The 21,504-nt window shown below is 46.4% G+C and overlaps 1 protein-coding gene across 1 annotated transcript in view; it reads right to left on the reverse strand.

Annotated features, from left to right (window-relative positions):
* Positions 1 to 21,504, reverse strand: part of STX6 (syntaxin 6) — a 29,462-nt gene that overhangs the window by 6,320 nt on the left and 1,638 nt on the right. Inside the window, exons 2-7 of the mRNA XM_045838445.1 lie at positions 13,479 to 13,648; positions 11,697 to 11,791; positions 8,669 to 8,731; positions 6,007 to 6,132; positions 4,684 to 4,790; positions 3,401 to 3,495 (exon numbers count right to left, since the gene is read on the reverse strand). Of these exons, the coding sequence (XP_045694401.1) occupies positions 3,401 to 3,495; positions 4,684 to 4,790; positions 6,007 to 6,132; positions 8,669 to 8,731; positions 11,697 to 11,791; positions 13,479 to 13,648 (656 nt within the window). The remainder of the gene's footprint in view (positions 1 to 3,400; positions 3,496 to 4,683; positions 4,791 to 6,006; positions 6,133 to 8,668; positions 8,732 to 11,696; positions 11,792 to 13,478; positions 13,649 to 21,504) is intronic.

A 21,504-nucleotide genomic window follows, 5' to 3' on the forward strand; every position in this document is an offset into this window, starting at 1 on the left:
GTCACCATGACTCCAGGACAGCTGCCTCATGGGGCTGCTGTGAGACAAAGCCAGACCAGAATATCCTTACACATTCTTAGGCACAGGATGCTATCCTTTTCAGGATGGTCTTGAACTTGGGCAGGTGTAGAAAACAGGTGGTCTTTCCATTGATGACTCCTGCTATCTCCCACAGCAAGCCAGACTGCTGGAAAAAACTTGCACTATCCTATGAAAATGTAGGTCAACTGCTAGAGAGAGGAGTTCCATTTAGATAGAACTGTAAACAAATTCTGATTCATCAGAAGCTTATTTGAAAGCCTACAGATTTCAGTACAACATGGCTATTGAGAATCACATCATAAAAAGGTTTGGCTCTGGCTTGTGTGGTTCCGTGGATAGAGTGCCAGCCTGCAAACCAAGGGGTTGTGGGTTCGATTCCAAGTCAGGGCACATGCCTGCGTTGAGGGCCAGGTCCTCAGTTGGGGGTGTATGAGAGGCAACCACACACTGATGTTTCTCTTTCTCCCTTCCTTTTTCTAAAAATAAATAAAATCTTTAAGAAAAGGTCTGGGTCTAGAAAAATAGATCATAAAACTCTCCAAAAGGCAACACTAAGTCCATAAAATGTGAACTTTTAAAAAATACTTCAAATGTCCTGGAGAGCAAAATCCTAAAAGCAGCCAATACAACTTCCACTAAAAAATGTAAGTGAAGCAAATACCTTCTTGGTGATGACCAGCTTGCTCTGCGTCAGACACACTAGAAACTCACTTCCTAACTGTGAAGAGGGCAAAGACCCTAAGTCTACACCTTCCTTTTCTAAAGAACTATTCCAAAGTAGGCAGGGTCGGCCTACTCCAGTTGCTGTTTTTAATCCTTGTAGCTGTCACTTCAGTGGTCAAGAAAGCTACAGTAGCTAACATTCTTTCACCTACGTAAAAACGTTTACACTAATTTAAAACCACTGTCATTGAAAACAGTCCATATTCTCCCAAGACAAAACAGTCCAGATAACTGCTTCCTAGCCACCCCACCCCCACCTCACACCTAATTCCTGCACTTCTCCCCCACGCCTAGGCACCCTGCCATTTTCAAAACCGGATTTCCAACACTGAACCAGCTCTCCACCTTTTGGCTTTCAGTTAGCCTCTACCAACCCCCTCCCCACCTGCCATCACTTTCTCTTCCGAGATCGCATTAAATAGGGGTTTTCATCAAGGAGAACATCCATCGTGCAAGCTAGCACAACCCAGGAATGCTCATGTAAGGCCATTTTCTTTTGAAGCGGTAAGCTGCTGCTTTGCAGCATGAACTAGGTAACCCCACGGAGCAGTTACCCAAGCTGACTTCTGGGAGAAGGGGCGGGGACTAATCACAAGGGCTGTTTGTGACCCAGTGGGAAGTCCTAACCAGCTTCCTGCAAGCTCAAGACCTGCATCAGGGTGCAGGGGAACAGAGGGGACTCCGGTGGTAGTTTTTTCTCCTCCCCAAATATTTTCCTCCCCTAAAGAGAAAAGATAACAGAATTTTTGGTAAGTGAGGGGAAGTAAACCTTGCTTTCTCCTCAAAAGGACGTGCTTTGGGTAGAATGACGAGAGAGTGTCTCTCTTGGGTGATTCAAAATAGTGAGTGTGGGGTCTTGGCGATCTCTGCCCACAAGGCAGGTGGCCGTGGGAGAGCCGATGTTTCCCATCTCAGGAGCCGTGGGCCGTGTGCTTGGTTACTGCCTCATCGAACTTCAGGGTGTCTTTCTGTATGTAAACTTTCCCCAAAGTTACGGAGGACAGATGCATATACGGACTGCCTTGTCCTCAAACGGACGCAGACACCGCCAAGCAGGAGGCCCCGAACAGTCTGTCTTGGGGAGCAAGCAAAGGTGAAAAGGAAAACCACAGGCAACCTCTCCAAACTGAAGGGCCTTTCAGGCTCAATGCTGCTTCCCGGCTCTCTTTCCTAGACAAATATAACTAAAGTTCTTACTTTGCTCCCCAAACCTTCCTTTCGGGAGAAAGTAGAATAAAGCATAAACAAGTTTCAGTGCTATTTATACACACTGGACAGCTTATCACAATGCAAGTACTTTTCTAAATTATTCATACACAGAATGCTGGGAAGAAAAGACACAGTGCATCTTTGTTCAATTGCTCTTCCCCAAACAAAACTGGTGCTGAAGTAGCTACTTGACTTTGTGGCTAATACATACACTAGAGAGAGGGCTGGTGTTTAAAATGGTTATATAATACTTCATTAAAGCCTTTTTTAAAAAACAGAAGGGTGGGGTGGAAGAGGAGAGAACAGAGGGAGTCAGAGATGACTTTGCAAGCCTTTCTCTCCAAGTGTCAAAGGTGAACTGAGCTGGTGCCCGCATTAGGCAATGACAAGGCCGCTAGAAGTACTTATGTTTAGTCCTGAAAAGAAAGCAGGAACTAGGCCTAGCTAGGAGCTTCCCTTTGTTTTGGATATAATAGGTCATCACCCCTTAGGGCCACTTCTGCCTGTCTTACGATTTTTAAAAAAATACTAAATGCTAATACACGGGAGACACTGTTAAACACTTGTGCACTGATTATCATTATTTCAGTGAGTCCTCACCGTGACCTTGAGAGGCAGGCATCACCCTGTTTTTTTAATCAACGAGAAACTGAGCCCCAGAGAACTGTTCATGTAACTTGACTATGAGTTAAACTGCTGAAAAGGAAATATACACGTGTATTTAAACCTTGCCTCAGACGGCTAAGCTGTCAAACTCTCATAGCATGCGCCCAATGGGGAAACCAACAGAAAAGCAAGGTGTGGAGAAGCAGAGGATATCCCCGTGGGGGAGGGGGCTAAGGCTCCGGGACACCTCATTCACCTCAAGGCGAGTCTCAGTTCCTCCTTCGGCCAAGCCGCCCCCACCAAGTAAAGAAAACAAAAAACAGAACTGGACCTTCTTCCATTTAAAATGTTATTTCTCATGTAATAGGGGAGGTTGGTTGTAGTAATAAAAAAACAGACACACTGGGACACATCTTCCTATATAGTAACTAATTTGAAAAATGTTACTTCTTCATCTCCATCCTGGTGCTAATTTGCTAGAATATTTTACTATGAATTTAAGTTTGATCCGCAAGGGCACCTTATTCTGAAATGGTGAGGGTTTTTCTTTCAATGAAGTCAGTGCAGGAGAAACAGCAAATGGCTCCTTAATTATTGTTTTAAAATTTTGGCAAGGAATTAGAGAAAAAATAAAATACAAAAGGATTTTGTACTTGCAAAGAAAGTCACTCCATCAGGAGAAAAGCCGCCAACCACAACCACCAAGCACTTGCGGAGAAACGTGCGCAGGAAAGGGAGGTGGTGGGGCACACGTGCCAGAACCCCTGAAACTGTGTCCGGACTTAGGTAAGAGTTCTCGTGCTTTAAACACCATACATACCACTGGTCATGTGAGATACTTTCGCAAGCTTCTTCATCACGTTGTCCAGCCGAGACTGCGTGCTCTCCAGCTCGTGTGAGAAGTCGTCCAGCATGCTGCAAAGGGAAGCAGACGCAGAAGGCAGCTGGTAAACCCGCAGCCTCGGCGATGCGCCGGTCACGGAATTAGATCAGAATCTGGGCCTGGGTTCTAGCAACGTGAGGCAGACACCGCTGGGATTCAAGTCCCCAGCCTACTGCCTGAAATCCTTGGGGCAGACAGGTTTTTGAACTCAGAATTTTTGGAATTTAAAAAAAGTAATGCGTTTTATGTGCCATATATTAGCCGATACCCGCGCAGGGCCCGGGGCGGTCCCCACAGTCAAACACCTGAACGCCTCTGCAGAGAAAACTGTGTGCTCGGCTAAGTCAGGGCTCTCTGGGCAGCAGGAACCTGCCCGTCACAGCAGCCCCCCCCTTCTCCGCCACCCCTCAGTGACGCACATTCCACCCCGCCGAGTCCCGTCCGCCCAGAAAGTGGGAGGCTCCGCAGGCAGAGATGCTGACTGCTCCGTCTGCTCTTCTGCTCGTGCCCAGAGCCGCCCACGGCAGGGCCCGGCCAGAACCTGTGACGGTGAGTGCGCGCGCACCGCTGAACACAGAACGGGGTCAGGAGACTTCCTGACACGTCCTGGTGGACTGTCTGTCTTTCGTTTCAGAAAAAGAAACTAAAATGGCAAAAGTATTATGTAGTAGCATTTAAGAATGCTGATTTTGGTGTCATACTTCAGAGTTTAAAAAGACCGTGCTTAAGGAAAAACAAACCCAGCTGTGTTTCCTTGTGTGTTTTTACTTTTGATTTTTGAAGGGGAAGGTTTTTTATTAATTGGAGTTAACTTTTTAAGTTTTTCTCATAAAGCTGAAATTTAAGATGCAAAGCAAAAAGTTCTGTTCGATGCAGTGGGACAGCCATGGGATGATGGTAAGCTCACGACCTACCCTCTGGGGACGCAGGTCCCCACAGGGGCCACACGGCCACGTCTGCCTCACATCCCCCCCATCTCAACACTTCAAGTGCCTGCACAGAGCAGCCTGCGTCTGTTTTTGCAGGTGCTGAAAAATAATAATCATAACTGCCTAAAACCCTGTTAATTTGCTGCTTTTGGAGAGGCTAGTCTGTAAAACATAATAAAAACGTAACTCTAAATAAAGCAGTTCTGGGGTTTACTAGTCAGGCTCGCTAGGGGCCCTGTGGATGGCTCTCAACCTCAGTCCCACAGCCCGAGAGGGGCGTCTCGGACTCACACTGCTTGCTCCTCCAGCTCCCCGCCGATGCGCTGGGACATGTTCTTCAGCACCCCGATGCTGCCAGAGACCAGCTCCAACTGCTCGTCCTGCTGCTCCACGATCAGCTGGTGCCGGAGAAGCGGAAACAAGCAATTAAAATCCATATTACCTGGTTCCAAGCCCAGCACTCGAGCAGCTGCTCGCGGCTTTGCCAACTCGGGACAACTCACACTCAGAAGCAAAGCCCAGAAACCAAAGGCCCAGACCGTCGCCTTCAAGAGCACACTGCTCAAAAGGCCGAACTGTGCAGCTACTGATACCGCCTGCTGCTCCAACTGGGAACAGTCAGCGGGTCTGAAACCACCACGAAGGATCTACTCTGGTTGGCTGGAGTCCGGCAAGGGAACAGACAGTGGCCAAAAGCACCTGCACAGTGACCACTGAGACACGGGGGTGCCGGGAAGAGGATGCCCACTGCCAGGGTCAAGGTCTCAGTCCACAACAGACGTAAACACAAGGGAGGCTGGCAAATCTCTGGACGTGGGAAAACCACACACACAGTCCTTTCCTACCCTCCTCAAGGACAAACCAGAGGAGGCCCGGCAGTGAGTTACCTCAAGGACCACTGCTTCGTGATAAATACTCAATTGTGTGGGAGCCTCCTCACTTTTTGTTAAAAAAAAAAAAACAAACTTTATTAACATCAATTTTAGCAGACAGCTGGGTAAGCAAACATGCTAATGGACAAAGAACACATAACCTATATAAAAATACATAAAATACAATATTTAAGAACCAGTAGCTTCAACTGGTAGACAATCTTCAAATCCTCAGGTGTATTATTATTAGCTTTTTTCACTGAGACTACACATCAGAAGTAACAACACAGATGTAATTAACCTCCCTTCTACCCTTCACCTCCACTAAAGCAACCATTTTTATATGTAATGAAACCAGCAATAATTATAAATGAAAAAAACCAGGACTCAATTTTTCTGAAAGTGCGCCTTTTTAAAAACGAACAAAAAACTGAGTAAACGAGTGGAGGCTGGGGAAGAGGGGCTCTTTTGTTTTCGTTTTTAAGTTAGGGCCTGGTCTGTTTTGGAGGCATGGCCCGCTTTTCCTAAGAGGCCTAATCAAGCCCAGCTCTCCGGAAACAGTCGTGCGCGTCTAGAGGAGGTTTTGGAAACCCTTTGTATGTGCCGTCATCACACAGGTGGGCAGGGGCGGCCGCAGGGCGAGCTCTGGGCCAGCCTGCCTGTCACCAGCGAAGCCCGGTGGCTGGCAGAACTGGGGAGGCGCCTGCCTCCACACCCGTCCTCAGCGGGCGGCTCCCAGTACCTGTTGCTGAGCCTGCTGCTCCTCGATGAAATGAGAGTTGGCTAATTGGAGCTCGCGGTCCAGGCGCCCATATTTGTCCGGTGCTCCAGTGCTCCAGTTCTGGCTGCCACTGTCTCCCAGCAGTGCCTGCGGGGGTGGGGCAGGGGCCCGAGGGGGAAGGGGAGACGAAGGGTTACGGTCTCTGAACACGTGCTCCATCATGGAGACACAGAGTGCTCCCACTGCTCACCATCTACTTCCCCAGGCCGCCTTTAAGTAGTGGTGCAGGCTGGTTCCTGTGGGTCCAATGTAAGGGATGCCAGGAGGGGCTCTCTGTCCCTGGGCTCAACCAATGGGACTCACAGATGGGCTTTGTCCCATTAAAATGCAAACAGATGTCAACTGTAAGTCAACAAATGCCCACCTGTACACACTTGAAGATCTAAAAACACTTAGTCTCCAGGCCAGCTCTGCCTAGCACCTTCAGAAGTTCACCAGAGACCCCCAGGTTCTGGTCTAAGTGACTCCAGAGATCTGGAGTCCTGTGACCCAAGAGGTTTTTGGGTTTTGAAAGGGACAAGGTGGTTCTTAGAACGACAAGAAGCCAAGTCAGTCTCACACACAGAAGGCGTAAGAGCCCAGGAGCCATCCACGTGCGTGCAGCTTAGCCCATGAATAAACCCCAGTGCCCGCCCGCTGAACTGAAGGCTACAGGCTTCACCGATGGGGAGCTGGGGGCAGCTCCACCAGGCAGGCACGGCCACACTGGGTGCCTGACTGACCCCAGTAACCTGGGCGAGTGCCTGCCCTGAACTCAGTCTCGCCACCAGGGCATCTAGATGCCAGCGTCAGCTTCCCCAGTAAGAATTCAAGGAAGTCTGTAGTCAGAAAAGGATGAACTGGGGAGTGTCTTCCGTGCATGCAGAGGCCAGCCAGGAAGGTGAGTGCTCAGTGTAGGCTGCTGGTGACTGGGACCCCTGCGAACCTTTCTGACCAGCTGGTCAGAGTGCCAGCTCGCACCAGCGCTGCACAAAGAACCAGAACCCGCTGGTGACTCAGGTTCTTTTTTCTTCTAGTTGCCAGATCTTCTTACAGGTGCTTTTGATTTCTGGAACTATTAAAAGCCTGATTGCTTGGTTCTCTGAAAAGCCCCCCAAAGCCCCTCAACAACAAAGCTGACCTCCTCATTGGACTTTCAGAGGTGAATTTGGTCAAACGGCCCCCCTCAGGGGCTAGACTCCGGGGCTCAGGATGCAGAGCATAATTCTGATGTGGTTATGGGAGGAGGATCGGGATGTCTGGGAGCTTCCAGCAGAGCAGGGCCTAAGTATAATTAGGAGGCTGGATGGTGACCGACTCGGGTACGAAGGCGACCAAGGGATCTTGCGGATGGCTCTGCCCCGAGCTGGTCTCGGGTCAGGATTTAAAACATCTGCTGGCTCTGCTACAGAGACTCTAGGGACTCGAAATGCACATTTCATTTGTTCATTCAATTACACTACCTGGAGACTAGGAGAGACAGGTGTGACTACGTCACTGTCACAAGGAAGGTAGACAGGAAGGAAAAACCAACCCCAGCCTGCCCACCCTCATTTTCAAGTCAACAATGACTTGAAAAATGAAATACAGGGGCAGGCACCGGGAAGGTTGAGCGAGGTGATACTTGGAGCCCTGCTACTTCGCTGAGCTTGTATGTTTGCTTTCAGAATGAAGTGGGTCAACAAGCACCCACAGGTGCAAAGCAGAAATTTACATCATGGACTGATTCCTGATTCCTAGTTAGTTAAAAACAGTGAGCTGACTTCCTAAGAATCTACTAAATGGACTATTGGAAACTTTATGTAGTCTGAATAAAATTTAAATCAAGTCTATAATTTAGGGGACTGTTATATATTATTTAAAAAGGACTGTATTTTTTATCTGTTGGAAAGGAATTTCTGTCAGTTATCAAAGTGTCTAATTGTAAAAATATACCTAAAATCCAAGAACTGCCCTCTTGTACCTTTTTTTTAGATGTGTCAACATCTGTGCTTTGGTTTCTGAAATGTATTAGGTTTCATAATTTATTTGTGAAAACATAAAAACTGGACCTCACCTCAAAAAAAATAATATGATGAAAAATGTAACACATTAAATTTACACACATTTAAGATGTCTTTCATTTCATTTTAAATTTCATAAAATTTCAATCATGAAATACCTATTGAGTTCTATGGGGTATGCCATGTAATAACAGATAGAAATGAACACCACCACCATCACCAAAAAACAGAAAACCACGACACAATCCCTCCTTACTATCAAGGAGCCTGGAGTCCAGCAGAGAAAAAGACAAGTAACTAAGCAATTACAGCCCTGAACAGAACCTGGCACAGAGGCTGTGCCCAGCAGGTGCAGAATAAATGGCCGTGTGGTAGGAACTAGAAGAGTAAGCACGGGCCCTGGGAAACCCAGAGCAGAGAAGCAGAGGCCGGGAGGGATGGAGGGTGGGCAGGCTGGGGGCAGCCGGCAGTGGAGCTGGGGCGGGCTGGCGACTGGCCTTGCCGCAACTGCCGGCCTCCCTCCAGGCTCAGCAAGCACAGGGCTTCTGCTCAATCGCACGTTACCCAGATGTCAGCATTTTGAAATTCCAGTATTTAACCATGTGTTTGATTTGATACCATGTATTCAGATGCTTGCTCACCTGTCTGTTTTTCCTTTCAGCTAATGCCTGCACGGATGAGGCTGACATCTGGTCCTTCATGTCCTAACGAGGTAAGGAGAAGACCAAGAACAAACACATATCCTTAGATGAGACACAGTCACGGTCAACATTTTGTGCATTAGCAAAATACACATAATTTGTTCATTTTTTAAAACAAAAAGACAGCATTTTTTTACTTTTTTAAGTTCCAAAAGTAAAGGAATTAAAGAGAAAAATGTCCCTTTAAAACAGCGGTAAACTGGGTACTAAATTTATAAATTTTTAGGTGATTTTGTTTATTTATTCTTAGAGAGAGGGGAAAGGAAAGAGAAAGAAAGAGAGAAACACTGAAGGCTTGCCTCTTGTTCGGGCCTTGACCAGGACCAAATCCTCAACCCAGGGATGTGCCCTGATTGGGAATCGAACTGGTGACTCTTTGCTTTTCAGGATGACACCCAACCAACGCCACACTGGTAAGGCATGGGCACTTAAATTTAATTAGGAGAGAAGAGGAAAGGAATACGCCAGAAGCGCCATTAAACGCTCACACACATTATCACTGAGTTTTCATGAAGAACCCAGGCAGCTGCTGCTCTCTCGTTTACAGTTGCAGACTGAGCTCCACAACGGCTCCAGGTGCTTTCTCAAGGCCGCACAGTCATAGAGTGGCCACCTGGGGGCTCGGGCACAAACCCCTGTGCTGGAGGGCCAGCGTCTTCAAGTACAATACATGTGAAAAGCCACACACTTTAGGGTAGTTTCCACTGAGAACCTGCAAAAGCTTTCCAATAGTGATGCAACAAGCAGGTCACTTATTTTATTTGAGTCGGATTCATGTGAAGTGTAGACCATTTCTAACACCACAGTGAATTTCCAGAGTGGCACCAGAAATAATTTTGTGTGAAAAGAAAAATGAATGGACCCATTACATACAGTGAAGAAAAAAACACTTTGTTAAATAGGAGCCAATTTGCTATCATCTATAATAACCACAATCCAATACACTTTAAAATGATTTGATCTGAATACAAAATTACTGTAATATAGTTTTTCTTAAAGGCTGGCAAAATACTTTATAATTTTCTTTTGGCCAGTAGACTGCTTTATAGATGCAAACGGTGAGCTATTCGGCTTTTAGAAACTCCCAAGACCCCTGGCAAGTGACTGGTAGACCAGCAGTGCTGAGGCTCTGGAGGGGGTGCGTCTGAGTAGCAGCTGCGTGGCTTCCTCCTCTTCTCCAGGACCTCGGTCAGACTTCATTCGCATTGAAACGAGATGACAGGAGCCCTAGTGTACTCAGTGGGATCATGTATAGCTGAGGTTGGTTTAGGTCTCAGCTCCAAAAGCTACAACATTGTGATGTATGGATTTGATTTAGAATGCTTCTTTCGGAGACTACACTTTACACAATGTTTCTGATATTAGAAATACAAACTTTGGATTCTACTTCCAACTATACCAACTAACTTAACATTCAGTATATTAACCTCTGAATTTCAGTTTGCAAAATTTACAAGTACAACCTTGCAGAAAGAACAACTCTAATGAATAAGGTCAAGAAATACATGCTCCGCCCTGGCCGGTGTGGCTCGGCCAGAGCGCTGTCCTGTAACTGAGGTCACTGGTTCGATTCCTGGTCAGGGCGCATGCCTGGGCTGCAGGTTTGATCCTCGGTCAGTGTATGTGCAGAAGGCAACCAATCAACGTTTCTTTCACACATCAATGTCTCTCTTTCTCTGTGCCTCTCCCTTTCCCCTCTCTCAAATGAGAATAAAATAAACATTTCAAAAAAAGTTCTTAAAAATATGCTTCATTACAAGGTACCATTTTAAATGCCAACAACTACAGAAGTGTCCTTCAGAAAATCTATTACAAAAAATAAAAAAGCAAACTAGATTTATAAAATAAATAACGGAGGAGTTGCTTAACTTACCAAAAAACACCTCACCGAACAATGGAGCTTCCTTATCGGAACAGCTTTCTGAACTGGCTAGAAATGAGGACTGTCTAATCCAAATGCTCATTACAGAGATGGGGGCCCTGGGGCTCCAAACACTTTACTGCCCCATTAAAGTGCTTATTTATACACAGTTTAGATATCTGTGTACAGAAAGGCAGCTGATGAGTAAAACAAGGAACGAGAATAAAGTTCTGTGACAACCTACCATTTGAAAAAATTTCAAAAGGAAATCACACGATATAAAGCCTTTGGCAAACGTATACCAAGGTTCCTGCCTAGGATGACTCTTACAAAGCCATATGTTAGCGCTGATATGATCCCAAGTTTTTTTATGCAAGGAAGCTGCTTTCTAGTGCATATGTTAAAGACAGCTGGTTGTCTTACATCTACTTATGCTAATCAAACGGCTTAGCCACACACTTCCAAAACACAAACGTATCTCAACGATACAAGATTTTATTCAACTGATGCTTTCGCTTGGGCTTTTAAACAATAGGTTATTTTCTAAATAATCTGAGATGACACACGTGTTCACTTGCACTGGTTTTTGCACTCTGAGGGTGCCCGCTTGCTCTGGTGACTCCCGGAAGCCTGTCGAGCAGGGGTACACAGAAACGTCAGTAACACGGGCAGCGAGAGTTCCAGAAGCTGAAACTCAGATGGTAAGAGGCCACCGTCCAAACCCAGAAGAGTCACTCTTCACAATGCAAAGTGATTACAAATCCATCAAGAAACCAAACGGTTTCTACAATAGCAATTCTTCTTTTGGCCCAGAAACAGAGCACGGTGAGAAACAGCAAGGAGAAAGGTGGCTAACCGGGTCTGGAGGAGCGGGAGGCACGGAAGCCAGCAGCAGGCTCCCGCTTCTGCTCTGGGAGATAGGCCTGGCAACAGGACTAGAGACAGTCTTCTTTTTTTTCAATTAGAGAAATTCTAAGTGGGAAACTGGCATTTAATTCACATGAAAAAGTGGTTTCGGAATGGATGTATTAGTTTGCAATTACGGAAAGCGTTCTGAGAAGCTCAGCCACTTTCACACAAATAGGACGACCAGGTCACACTCCTTACCCTGACGACCTGCCGAGTGCTTGTGATAAAGGATTTTCTTATGCTCAACTCAGTTGCATCGAGATTGAATTTCCTAGGATTTGCTTCCACGATGCGTGGGTCAAAGAGTCAAGGAAATGCCGTGTCATCATCAAGAGCCTAACAAACCCAGAGTTTTAAAACACAGAGCTTTTCACAGGCAGGTAGTAAGGTCTGGCCCCACATTTCTGAAGGCTTAGACTTCCCTCGACCGCCGCTGCAGGAGGACCCGGGGCCCCGGGGCCTGGGCAGCTGCCGGGTTAGGAGCTGGGGGCCTGGTGGGGCTCTGCCAGGGGCCTGCCAGCACTTTGTGTCTATTCTTTTTCGACTCCAGATCACCTTGCCCATTATGGCTTTTGCAAGCCTCTTGCATTTGCCATTCCAAACTGTTCCACTAGTGTGGAGAAGCTAACCCTGCTTCTTAATCTATAGAGATGGAGGCCTCTCCAGCAAAGCTCCCCCCAATCTCCTCACCCCAGCCCGGTCCTGCCCCGCTCCCATGGCAGACACTCACAAGGCTCTCTGGAGTGTTCTCTCCGAGTCTGCAGTGTACATCTGTGCTGCAGTCTGACTAATGTCTGTTCCCCCGAGTCCCTCCCTGCCGCTCGCTGTCAGTTCTACAAGGGCTGGTACGTTGTTCTGCTTATCAATCCAGTCTTGGCAATAATGAAATGTGCAGCACGTGAGACACTCAGTAACTGAATATTTATCGCAACTTGTATCCTTTCTCTGATAATTTCTCTCTCTTCCCCAATCCTTTTCTCTTCCCTCCTGCCTGGAGGGAAAATATATCTTCCTGTAACTGTGCTTTTGATCCCACCCCCTCACATTTTGTTCCATTCACTTTAGAAAACACACTTGTCCTTTAATAATTCAGAAGGTGCCGGAGTCATTAAGATTAATAAAAATGATGCAGTTCACACATCAACTGTGCATGAACCTGTGCCGACTAGGGAGTGACCCTGACAATCTGATTTCTTTATCTCACTTAGAAAATAAACAAAATAGAACATCAGACCATGCAACTGGCACGTCTTCAATCTAAAGTTTTGATTAAATGGGATGTTTCCAGTGGAAAAGGCCATGCCGTTTCAGCTTTTACAGTCCTCTGGTCCGTCGGTCAGGGCAGCAGACCCATTTCACATCGATGGCATCCCTTAGCATGATACAGCAGGCGTGCTGTCACTGAGTGCCGTTCTCCGAAAAAAGGTGCCTCTCTAATGGACACCCGCACTGTCACGTCACTTCTTGAAAAGGGAAAAGCAATCTACAGAAGGCTTTTCTTTTGGTCTCTAATTACCAACATCTCTAAGGTAATACTCCTATATAGGTGTGCACCTTTATGCAGTGCCGACTACTAACACTTGTACAGAAACTCCCTGGGTCGGGCACCATTCATAGGCTCTTCACCTGTTAAACGTGCAGCAACCCTAGGAACGAGGTACGGTTGTTATCCTGACTTTCTACTGGAATGGACACGGAGGCACCGCGCACCTGAACACCTGATCCGACTGCAGGGTCGGTCCTCGTGCATGACCGCTGCGCCAGCTGCCCCGTGGTACAGGATGTGCCACACATCATGTGAGAATTTGGCCACCCTACTGTAGCTACTGGGCAATTACATTAAGTGTGTCATGGTCCAAATAAGAACAACATCGATAGATTATGACAGGAAACGCTCAATTATGTGCTTGAAGCCACTGGATGGGAACTCGCTCCTCTGCCTCTTGCCCCCAACGGCACAGGCAGCACCAACAAGGATATTGATGGTTTCGTCCAGGTCCTCGAGGTCCCACTCGATGCTCCGTAGGTTGTTTCTCAGCTCGTTGGTGGTCCAGTCGATTTCCTCCCTGGTGGCCGCGGAGGGGTCCTGGAGGAGCTCTGTCCATCTCTGAAACAGCCCCTGGGCAGTGTTGACAGCCTTCTGCACCTCTCTGAAATCAAGGTGGGGAGAGGGGAGGAGTCACAGACCGCTTGCTCCAGGAACCAGCTTGTGCATGGCTTAAGTGAACATTTACAGTCACACACCACCCTCGGCAGCAGCCACCATTCCCAGAAGTGTATGAAAGTCTTTACAGAAGGCTCTTCACAGGCAAATATCAAAGTTCAGAACTTTAAAGTAACAGTCTAAGTATTATGTTCTCAGCTGAGGTCCAGAATCAAATAGCCATTATTTAAGCAGCTATAATAATCAAGTTTGAGAAGGACAAAAATTTAATTATGTTCCAAACAGACTGTGCTAAAAGCAGTAGTAGAAGCAACCCTACAAATTAATTAAAGGGCCATTAACATTCCCACATGCTGCCACTGGGTGGGACAGTAATTTACATTAGATGGAAAAGTCCTAATACGGCTTTTCTATTTTTTGGAGGGGAGCATGGGGGAGGTAAAAAGGGTGGAGGGAGGGTTACTCTTACTCAGCTAATCTTTTAGAGGTTAGTATTTTTATTTGGGACATTTAAAAACCCCAAATCTCATGAGATGATTTCCCAACACCATCAGCTTTACCTACATCCACTTTCCTGGGCTGAGCAGTGCACTTGAGCAGACTGGTGTGTTGCTTGGCTGGAGTGGGACTTGGCCATAAGTGCTATGGTCTAGTGTTCTTTTAGATCAGATATTGTCACAAAGTTTTAAGAAGTCTCCTTCTGCCCATTGGGCCAATATCCGCCACTTAAATGTTATCTAACACTGCCACATACATAAGCCAAAAACAGAGTCATTTTATAACCGCATGGTCTCTTGTGTACAGAGATAATGACTTCTCTGCGCCCAAACTAAGAGATCTGTTTTGATTCTTCTGTGATTTCCTAACCAGTTCTCTATATTCAATGAGGGTGTTTGGTGTCTGTCACTTTAAAACAGAATTTGCACGCATCCTTTTCCCGCTGACATTTCAAGTACCAGAAGAGAAAGCACTAACAAAAATGAAGCAAAGTGTCTGACAATATTTCGTCTGGAATACTGATGAGAGGGAAAAGGCGGAGTGTTAAAATACAGGCTCCACATGGCTACGGGGCCACGGCTGAGTAAACCACTGAGCTCCACGGTCTGCAGTGCATCTACAAGGTACGTTCACGTCCAGTCCCTGTGCTGGGCACGTCCCTCCTCGTTCCTCTCCCGTCAGCCTGTACTGCAGTGCAGTGAGAAACTCTATTTGAGACAAAGGGGGGAGGCCTAAGGCGGCGAGAGGTGAATCCACTGTCTTCACTGTCCATCCAGGTGTCTGGCTGATGTGGTAGAGGAGGAGGTGCGCATATTCCCATCATACAAGACACTCGGTTTATCTGTGCGTGTGGGTGTCATGTATGATCATGGAAGGCAGTGAAAGAGGGGTCTAGAACAGTATCTCATTTTAAAGAATGTAAAATTGATCAATTATGTAAAGTAAATACAAATTCCTTTTTGAGAACCAGGAACCTCAAACCTAAGAAGCCTGGGCTAGGGAACACCACTGTCTCCACCAGCAGTACGCAGCCATAAAGCTGGGATCGGGTTTTCTTAGGTAGCAGTCCATACCCTTTCTTTTCTTTTTTTCTGGTCTGAGGACTGCTTTGTATCTTCAAAATTATTGAAAACTCCAAAGAACTTAAATTGATATAGAAATTCAAACGTATTTACAAATAATTATTAATTAAAAATTACAATGAACTTACATGTTAACAGTTTTGTAGAAACTAACTTTTTTAAAAAAGATTTTATTTATTTATTTTTAGAGAGGGAAGGGAGGGAGAGAGAGAGAGAGAAACATCAATGTGCGGTTGCTGGGGGCCGTGGCCTGCAACCCAGGCACGTGCCCTGACTGGGAATTGAATCTGTGACACTTTGGTTCATAGCCCTCAATCAATCCACTGAGCTACGCCAGCCAGGCCTTATAAAAATGAACTTTTAAAAATTAGTGAGAAGAATGGCACTGTTTAATATTTTTATTTTTTCAAATCTCTTTAATATCTGGCTTAACAAAAGACAGTTGGGTTACATGTCTGCTTTTACGTTCAGTGTGTTGATACACATTTTGGTTGAGTATATGATCAAAATCCAGTCTCATATAGTTATATAGTTGGGAGAGGGAGGGCTATTTTCATAGTTTTTGCAGATAACTGTGGGCCAAAACACAACAGATGGCAGTGTCTCAAAGGCTGCAGTGTGGAACCTGAAACTTGATCACTGACTTTTTGAACTATTGTACACGACACCCTTCTGCTCTGCCTTGTAGGCTGAGCAGATCTTTCACCCACGCAGGGTTTTAGAACACCGTGGGCTGGTCGGGTGGACAGCACGGCTTTACTGAGGGTCACAGGTCTTTCAAAAGCTGGCTCAGTCCATTATACAACATCCAAAATCATGTCATATCACCACCAGTCTCACCAGAAACACTTACGTATCAAAAATCTGTCAGATTCGATTCTACGGGAGGGGACTCCAATCTTGTCATCAGGAAAAACACTGTCAGGTGTTTTCCCTGAAGCAACAGGTGTGCCCCATGCATTATAAAGAAAGTCTCTCAAGTGTTTTTTAGACAATGTTGAGATTTGAGAACATAGGCACATCTGAATAATCAGTTTGTCGGTCATTCTTTCAAGTAAAAGTGGAATTCTGTGTGGGGAAAAACTAGACGTTTCCACTTTTCCTGGGCACAGTCGCCTTATTTCACAAGAGAGCAGAAGTGCTTTCCGTGAGTGTGCTCTCACGCCGTCACACGGACACAAAACTGGGTGGGAAGGCAGGGAGAGAACCTTTGCAAATCACCCATCTGATTAATGACATATCCAGAATGTATTTTTAAAACTCTCAAAACTTAACAAGAAAACGAACTCAATTTTAAAAAGGAGAAAAGATTTGAACAGTCACTTCACCATGGAAGACAGAGGTGGCAACTAAACACATGAAAAGATGCTCAAAATCATTAGTCACCAGGAAAATGCAAATTCGATCCACCAGGAGACACCACTACATACTTACTGCGGCAGAGCTTAGAGAAGAAAGCAAATGCCAACACCGACAACGCCAAGTGCTGCCGAGGAGGCAGAGAACCTGGAACTTGCGTGTGTTACCAGTGGATGTGCAAAATGGCACAGTCACTTTGGAAAAAAGTTCAGCTGTTTCTCAAAATTAGGTGTACACTTACCAAATGACCCCCAAATCCCACCCCTAGGTGGGTAAATAATACTTTTCCAATTACTCTTGTCTGTTTAAAAAAGGAAGAAAGGAAGGAAGGAAGGAAGGAAGGAAGGAAGGAAGGAAGGAAAAAAGGAAGAGAGAGAGAGAGAAAGAGAGAGAGAGAGAGAGAAAGAAAGAAAGAAAGAAAGAAAAGAAAGAAAGAAAGAAAGAAAGCTGTTTTTACTGAGTTACCTACAGTTTCGTACAATTTTGACCTCACCCTGCCGCTGCTTCCACAACTGCCCTGGGATGGCACTACTGCCACCAGCGACCACAGGCCCAGGTCGAGAGTGACTTGAACACATCCTCATTTTCCGTGTACCTGACACTACAGCCTTCATACCTGTTTCCTTGAAACCCTCACTTCCTTTGGTGTTGCAACACTCTGCTCTTCCAGTTCCTACCAATTTTCCACCTGCTCTTCCTCCACTCAGCCACCACGTGTCTTCCTCGGCAGTGTTTCTGCAGCTTCTGGGTAGACGCCCCTGCACACGCACAGGCTCAGAAGATCCCTTTACGCTGATGACCCCCCAGCTGCACTTCCACCCCTAACCACCCACCCAGGATTAACTCAGAAATCTTTAGCTGCCTACAGGATCACTCCATTTGCCTCAAACCAAACAAACAATGTCCTCCCTACAAAAAAGGCAAGTGCTCAAACAAAAAGATGAAACAGGTTAAAAATCTGCTTCCTTCTCTCACTTCCCCAGTTTAGTAAATAGTGCCACTGTTTTCCAAGATTCAAAACTTGTCTAGACAAGCGTCATCTTTGACTCTTCCTCTTTTCACCTTGCACAACCTCTACTTTAGCCCAATCACTGGATTTTAGATCTGCAGGGAACTTCCAAGATAACTAACTAGTCTGCACTCACTGAGCAGGTAAGAGAACTGGGCCTCAGCCATCTGGCTGCTTGCCCCCACCTCTTCTGACTCTGAGCACAGGGCACCTCTTACCACCGGGCCTGTTTCGTTCCATTGTTGCTAGGCCGCAGACAAATGGATTTTCTTTGCAGGCTCAGAAGACCTGGGTTTGACCCCTGAAAAGTTGCTTGACCATAGGCAAGGGAAGAGTGACTGCTAGTGAACACTGCCTCCCGATTAAGAATTCATGGTAGGAAACAGATTAAATTTAAACTTCTCAGCAGCGTATTCCATGCCTCCTCTTCCCTGAACTGGCCGACTTTAATATCCAACCTGATTTCTCACTAAAACCAATTCGGTTTCAGTTGGCAGGCCGTCTTCCCTCCCTCCCTCTGCTCGTTCCTGGCTCCAGACTCATGCACGTACTTCCCCAGCCGCGGAGCGTCCTCACACCTCTGCAGATGAAAAGCAGACGTTTCCTTTAAAGCCCAGATTGGACCCTATGTGCGTCACTGAAGTGTCCTTGACCAACATCCCCACTCGGGTCTTTCCTTTTGTCAGACTCCACGGCATCTCAGCTGTATTCCAAAATCGTGCACACAATGCGTATTGTCTTTCCCCTACTCTGTCCGCACTCTGCACAGTGTTCTCCAAATGGGACTACAATTTCAGGAGCTAATACATTTATAACCAATGCTTGCAAAGTTGTTTTTACAATGAAACATCTGATTCTGATTTTTAAAAAGTAGGAAGCGAGACTTGAGTTACATTCAACTCTACTGGACCAAACTTCCTCTGCGAACTAGAATACATTTTTCTCCCAGCGACCACACCAATAAACAGAGTTTTCTCAGGACTGTGAACAGGATGGGCAATGCTTGCCTTCAAGGGACTCAGAGCTGAAAAGGTTCCATTTACAGACAAGAGCTGCTGAGGGGACGGCACAACGAGACACACACCATCTTGCTCGTCTGTTCGAGTTTGCCATCGCTGGCCCACAGCCGAGATCCTAAAAGTCAAACGTTGGTGGGGGAGGACACGAACATGAACCAGGGTAGAAGAACCAGAAGCAGAGTGCTAGACATAGCCTAGTGATGGCACCAGTAGGACCGGATGACCAAGTGGACACAGGACTGAAAGAGAAGGCGGAGTCAGGAGTGATGAGGGCCACGGGGAGGTCGGGCCACTCAGGCATCTGCAGGCAGGGGAAGGAGAAGAAAAAGAGGAGAAAACCCGTGTGGTGGTATGGAGGACAGAGCTGCGTCAGAGTGACGGTGTGGGATGAACACAGACACGCAGGAAGGGCCTGCGACAGCGGGAATGGTGAAGGTCACCCAGCGAGAACACACAGAGGACCGACCGGGGAGGCTGCGCAGACGCAATGGGTGAGAGGGCACAGGCCGGCCAGAGGCGGCCAGCAGAGCCAGGGGGGTCAGGCGTGGAGTGTGAATCACACCACAGCATGTGCACCATGGTGAGCGTGTGCACCAGCTGGGCTACACTTGCCCTCAGAGGCACCTCCCCATCCCCAGTTATGGGCTTTTCTCCTCTGTGCCCTGGACGAGACTTCCACGGCGTCAAAAATGAGCCTCGAACCCAGGCATTCGTCACTGCGTATTTAAGACAACTTTCTAACTGGTCTCCTTTTCGATCTTTCTTCACACCACTGTCTCGAACACTACTGCCAAATCAACGTTCCTAAAACCCTAACTTCATGTCATCTCTCTGCTTTAAAAACCCCCAGTGGCCTCAAGATGAGACTCTCCTTGGCACTGTTCTGCCTTGTCCTGTGAAGTGTTAACATTACAAGGAGCATTAGGCAGTTCCAATTTGAATCCTGGATCTACCGTTTACTAGCTGTGCAGCCCTGGGCAAGTAGCTTAACCTGTGTGCTCCCTCAGCTCTTCATCCCTAAAATGTGGCCAATGCCCATATCTCGGAGCTGCTCTTAGGAAGTGAAAAGTCTTACTTAGCATACAACGCCTGACACTGGAGTTGCATCCTTTAAATGTTGGCCACTGCTACTATTACCCGCCCCCACCCCCCCAATGTCCAGCTCCACCAGGGATGTTTGCCTTGATGACTTCCACACCAACACTGCTCATCTCAGGGCCTCGGCTGTGGGCATTCCTGCCACGAGCACACCCCCACCATCCCAGAGCACTCATCCACCATGTGTGCTACACAGCCAAGGTGCTGGGCTGGAAATACAGGGAAAGAAACAGTCCCAACCCCCAGAACTCATAATCTAATAATAAAAGAGGAAGAGGTGCAATAATGTGCTGTTGGTGCCAAGGGAAGCACTTCCTAGAGACAGTGCGGATGCTGGCACTGGGTCTCGAAAGCCGAGTGGGCGAATCAGGCGCAGAGCGGGGCCACATGGAGTAGGGGCATCCAAGGCTGCGGTCACAGTCCCTGTACTGGGCCAGGTATGGCTGGAACTCTGAGAGGAGGCGGGCAGAGTGAGAGGAGGGAAGAGGAAGGCTGGACCGTCGAGGTCATGAAGTGTCTGGGCTTTATTCTGTGGGCAACAGGCAGCCACTCAGTGGCATTAGGTGGGGAATCCTTGCTTGGGCTCTGTGCTGCCGAATATGGAAGCCACCTGTGGCCCCTGCATGCTTGAAATGCACCAGTGTGACTGAGGAACTGGAATTTTAATTTCAATTAATTTAAATCTAGAAACTAATACAGAATTCAGTTACTGGAAACTATTTAAGTATGCTCGGAACAATTTGGATATGTAAATCTACCTTCTCAACTCTAAATTTAATAAATTTTAAAAAGAGATAAGTATTTCTGATGACGATTTAGCATCCAAATTGAGATGTACTATAAGTGTAAAATATGCACCAGATTTTGAAGATTTCATACAAAAAGTAAAATATCTCAATAATCTTCATTGGTCAATCATGGGTTGAAATATTTTGAACCTATTAGATTGAAGAGGACAGTAAAATTAATTATCCCCATTCATTTTTACTTTTTAATGTGGCTACTAGGCAATGAAACATGGCGTATGATGTTCACATTGTGTAATATTTTGGATAGCACTGATGCAGTCCAGCCAAGAGCACATGAAAGAGGCATGAGGCTGGGGGCAGGAAGACCAATTAGAAACTCTTTGATAAAAGTCCAGATGAGACAGGCCTAAATTATCTAAATTCCACCCATCTTCAAAACCTATCCAAGACTTAATGCCACCTCTGAAAGCCTTTCCAATCATAACCATCCCTAATGAGTCACCACCCTTCTCCGATCTCCTGGGGCACTTATCTTCTGCAGCATTCACTTCAGCACGTAATCATTCACCACCTGTCATTTCTACTTAAGTTTTGAGGTCAGTGTTGCTCAGCTTAGACTATCAGCTCCTAGGGTAAGGACCACAATTTAGGTGTCCTTAATCTTTCCACACAATGTGATGCATTTTCAGTACTTTTAATAAACAGAGGTACACGGCTTCCCAAATACTCGGTCACACATACAATCTGGAGACACCCATGTGACTAACTTTACCTTTGCACAGCAGAAGATAGTGAGAGTCTCATTTCCTTAAGACACATCAAGGACAATAAAATGATGTCAAAACCAACCCAAGACTCCAGGCCAATGTACCAGTAAAGCAGTTATATCTAATTGGTGAGCAAACATTGGGAGACAGTATTGGATACTCTCAGGAAAAAATAAAATGTCAAGATGGCACAGCAATTTAACATTTTCATACATTCCATTAAAAATCAAACAAAAAATGTCTGATTCTCTCTGGTCTCTA

This window comes from Phyllostomus hastatus, unplaced genomic scaffold (genome assembly GCF_019186645.2).
Source record: "Phyllostomus hastatus isolate PE091 unplaced genomic scaffold, TTU_PhHast_1.1 phas_contig_283, whole genome shotgun sequence".
NCBI classification, from domain to species: domain Eukaryota; kingdom Metazoa; phylum Chordata; class Mammalia; order Chiroptera; family Phyllostomidae; genus Phyllostomus; species Phyllostomus hastatus.